We start from the raw sequence: 3738 nt of genomic DNA, 5'->3' as shown, positions 1-3738 counted from the left end.
CCCTCCTCCGACCCCCCTGCCAAACATGGAGAGGATGACCCTGAAGAACAGGATCTCACTGATGGACGGACCAGACCCCACCTTGCCCTCCATCCGCCTCCCACCAGGCCCCAGGCGTTGCAGCGATGGTAACACCTATGGCTACGCATCAGCTCCAGCATTTCCCCATGAGGTGCAGGGCAACTGCACGAGACGGGCAAGTGACCCTGTGAGGAGACCTCCTGGAGACCCCCAAGCTCTCCCACGAGTTCACCGCTTCAACAGCACCAACAGTGTGAACCCTTTCCATCCTCCACAGCCCACAGACAGGAGGAATTTTGGTCTCCAGAGCTATGGGCGCTCAGACGGGAGCCTGCCCCGGCACTCCTACTCACCCCGGCCCCTGAGCATCAGTGAAAACATCGCCATGGAAGCCATGTCCGGGGACACAGATGTGCCCATTGGAGATGATGACATTATGCTGCCAGATGATGTGGTACAGTACATCAAATCCCAGAACAATGGGACAGTGGCCGAGAGCACTTCCATGGGGTACAGCAATGAGATGCAGAACTTCCAAGGAAGTGGGAAGCTGCAGCCTCCAGCCTTGCCCAGTCAGCGCAGAATGGCAGTGGCTGAGGCAAGCATGAGCCACTTGGGACCCATGATGGCAGAGTGTTCCATGAGTTTTGATACTTCTTCAGACATGAATAAAAATAACATGCCTGTCCAGTGGAATGAAGTCAGCTCGGGCACAGTTGATATCATGTCCAATCAGTCAAAGCAGCAGTTTTCACAAGGGAACTTAGCAGTGGTCCAACAGAAGCAGAACTTTGGTCAGTACCAGAACTACAACCAGCAGCAGATGCAGCTGCCAGACAACAGCATGAATGCAACTCAGCAGAGCTTTATGCAGAGAAACATGGGCATGGATGGGCAGAGGCTAAACTGCATGCAGCTGCGGCAGCAGCACATGAGCCTAGGTCCCAGCATGAACCCTGACATGGGCTTGCACACAGGGTATAACCAACCACATCAGATGCTGAGCCCCAGTGCAGTCAGTGGCAACCCAAACCAGATCTCTCCTAATTGCAGCAACATGGCAGCAAAGTCTGGACCCCACCTTCACCCTCAGCAAATGGACATGGCAGCCAACCCTTCCTTGATGGTCAGGAGCAACAGTGAGCGCACAGCGCTGGGACAGGTCATGCACGAGCCGAGTCAGCAGAACTACTCATCTCAGCCAAGCCACCTGAACTTCCCTGTGGCCCAGGAGAATTTTCCTCAGCCCATCATGACCTCCAATCAGCCCAGTTTTGAGCCTCAGCAGAGTGTGGTGGGTTCAGCTGCGCAGGCATATCCACCTGGCATGATCCAGCCTCATCCTCCACCGGAGCCAAACCCGGGCAGCAGACCCCGAGGGGTCCGCACCGCCCAGCAGCTGGGCTACATGAGAACTGCCCATCCTGCAAACACCATCAGCTCTGGCCAGGAGACAGCAGAGGCCATGCACAAAAGAACAAGTGACATGTTGCTGGCACCAGCCCAGCAGTGCACGGACGGCACAAGGGACAACAGCTTGATGTACTATTACGGCCAAATCCACATGTATGAGCAGAACAACAGCTTCGACAACCACACGGACTGTCGGGTCAGGCAGCAGCAGTGCACACAGCACAGCAAGCCAGCCACTCTGCCTTCCCCAGGAACAAACCAGGTGTCCAGCACAGTGGACTCTCAAGGTCTTGAGCCGCCCCAGATAGATTTTGATGCCATCATGGACGATGGGGACCATTCAAGCCTGATGTCGGGAACCCTGAGCCCCAGCATCCTGCAGAACCTCTCCCAGAACTCCTCTCGCCTGACGACTCCACGAAACTCTCTGACACTGCCCACCATACCTGCGGGGATAAGCAATATGGCAATAGGTGATATGAGCTCCATGCTAACCACACTGGCAGAAGAGAGTAAATTTCTAAACATGATGTCGTAACGGTAAAGCACAAGGCCTTGGTGCTATCCAAGGGGCTCTGCGTGAAGCAGTTGTATGAATGTGCTTTTCAAAAGTAACCTGTTTCAATAGAGTAGGGTTTTTTATAAGTGTTAAATACATTAAAGGATTTCAAAGTGAAAATTTTTAAAAGTCTGTGTACAGAATTATGTAAACTATATGCAGGCAGTTCAGTACCACAAAGATGCACGTCTAGTATTGTTTTTTTGGCTTGGTTTCCTGGAGCACTGAACGGTATATCACCACCAAGCTAGGAGACAGCATGAGGGTGGTTAGAGATGAAACCCTCCCTTCTGGGAAGCCCTGTAAATAGCCCTCCCCATCATTTTTCCGTTAGTTACGTTTGCAAAAAAATTCCATTTTCAACCCACCCCAGAAAGAAATGGGAGGATGCATTTTTGGTTAGAATAAAAGCCATACTATGTATTCTGCTCTGATGAGAGTAGGGTTTAGTTACGTCTCCAAACAAGCCCTCTGCCAGCAGTATTGTTTTATACCATAAATACCTTTGTACCTTGCAAAGAGCGACGTTTCCAAATGGCTTCTCAGCAAAGTGCCTTACCATGCTTTCTTGTTAAGTAGCCAAGGCCTCTCTTCCTTTAAAAATCAAATATAGTGTATTGTCAGAAGCATATATAAAATGTACATTTATAAAAACATAGTGGTGTTTCTGAGAAAACATTGGAAAGACACATTGATGAGACACATAAAAGGTGAATGCACACTTTGATCAGATGTGTTTACAACGTGGTTTATATCATGTGCAGAGTGGAGAAGAGGTCTGGGAACAGCAATCACTGGGAAATAATCCCCCATGGCAGGAAGGCTCTGGCATGCAGACTGACACACATGCATAACTTTGCACCTTCTGAACACAGTGACTTTCTGCCAGTGCCCCACATGCATCTTTAATGTCAGAGTGCTGGAGCACACGTTACTGGATCCCTGTGCAGCTTTGCAGCAGCTTTGCTCTCTGGTGGATTTTCCATGCTGAGGTGCTCACATAAACAAGTGATGATGATGGAGAGACTTTTACTTTTGTTCCAGCCCAGTGTGCACTGTGGCAGTACTGGGGGAGCAGGTTAATCTGCCAGGGTTCATCTGTGTGATGTGCTCAATGCAGGGTTCTGCCCGGGCTCCATGTGCACAACAGGTGCCTTGCTGCACTGATATGGGGCCAAGCATAAGCCAAAACACCGTGCCCCACAAGCAGGCTTGTTGGCATGCACTCAATGCTAGCTTAACATGTCCCACAGCATGAAAAAAACTGCTGTATCCAAAAAATATACCAGGGTCAACCTGAGTAGTTCATTTGACTAGCAGACTGCACCTGCAGCCTGCAGCACCTGCACTAACAGACTGCACCTGCAGCACTGAACATGTGTATAGTCTCAAAACAGCAATTTGGGTTAGAATAGTAGCTTGGTCAGTGAGAATCTCTTGGAACCATCATTGGGGAAGAGATGGGAGGAGCAGGGCCTCCTGAAGTCAAATTCTCCACCAGAATATAATTGCTCATAAAATAGTGATCAGCTGTTTCCAGGACAGTCCCACCTGCCAGTAAGTTGATCTTTGTTGTATTATTTATTTTTGCTGTCGTTAGACAAAAGGGTAGAAGCAGTGGGGTGCACGTACTTGGGAGGAGGCCTTGCTTAACTTCAGACTGCGTTGGACAAGGACAACTCCTCTCATCCTGCTCTCATAGCCTCAAATACTTTGTATCCCTTATGTTGAAGGGCAGGGAACAA

General features: G+C 49.9%; 1 protein-coding gene across 1 annotated transcript in view; it reads left to right on the top strand.

Moving 5' to 3' along the window:
• The window catches only part of GLI2 (GLI family zinc finger 2), a 186706-nt gene extending 182968 nt beyond the window's left edge, over positions 1-3738 (top strand). The window contains 1 exon segment of the mRNA XM_031056326.1: positions 1-3738. This exon segment is cut by the window's left edge and continues 150 nt beyond it. Within this exon segment, the coding sequence (XP_030912186.1) occupies positions 1-1972 (1972 nt within the window). The 3' untranslated portion in view covers positions 1973-3738.

This window comes from Geospiza fortis, unplaced genomic scaffold, assembly GCF_000277835.1.
Source record: "Geospiza fortis unplaced genomic scaffold, GeoFor_1.0 scaffold112, whole genome shotgun sequence".
NCBI classification, from domain to species: Eukaryota; Metazoa; Chordata; class Aves; order Passeriformes; family Thraupidae; genus Geospiza; species Geospiza fortis.
This window is presented reverse-complemented; position numbering and strand designations above follow the sequence as displayed.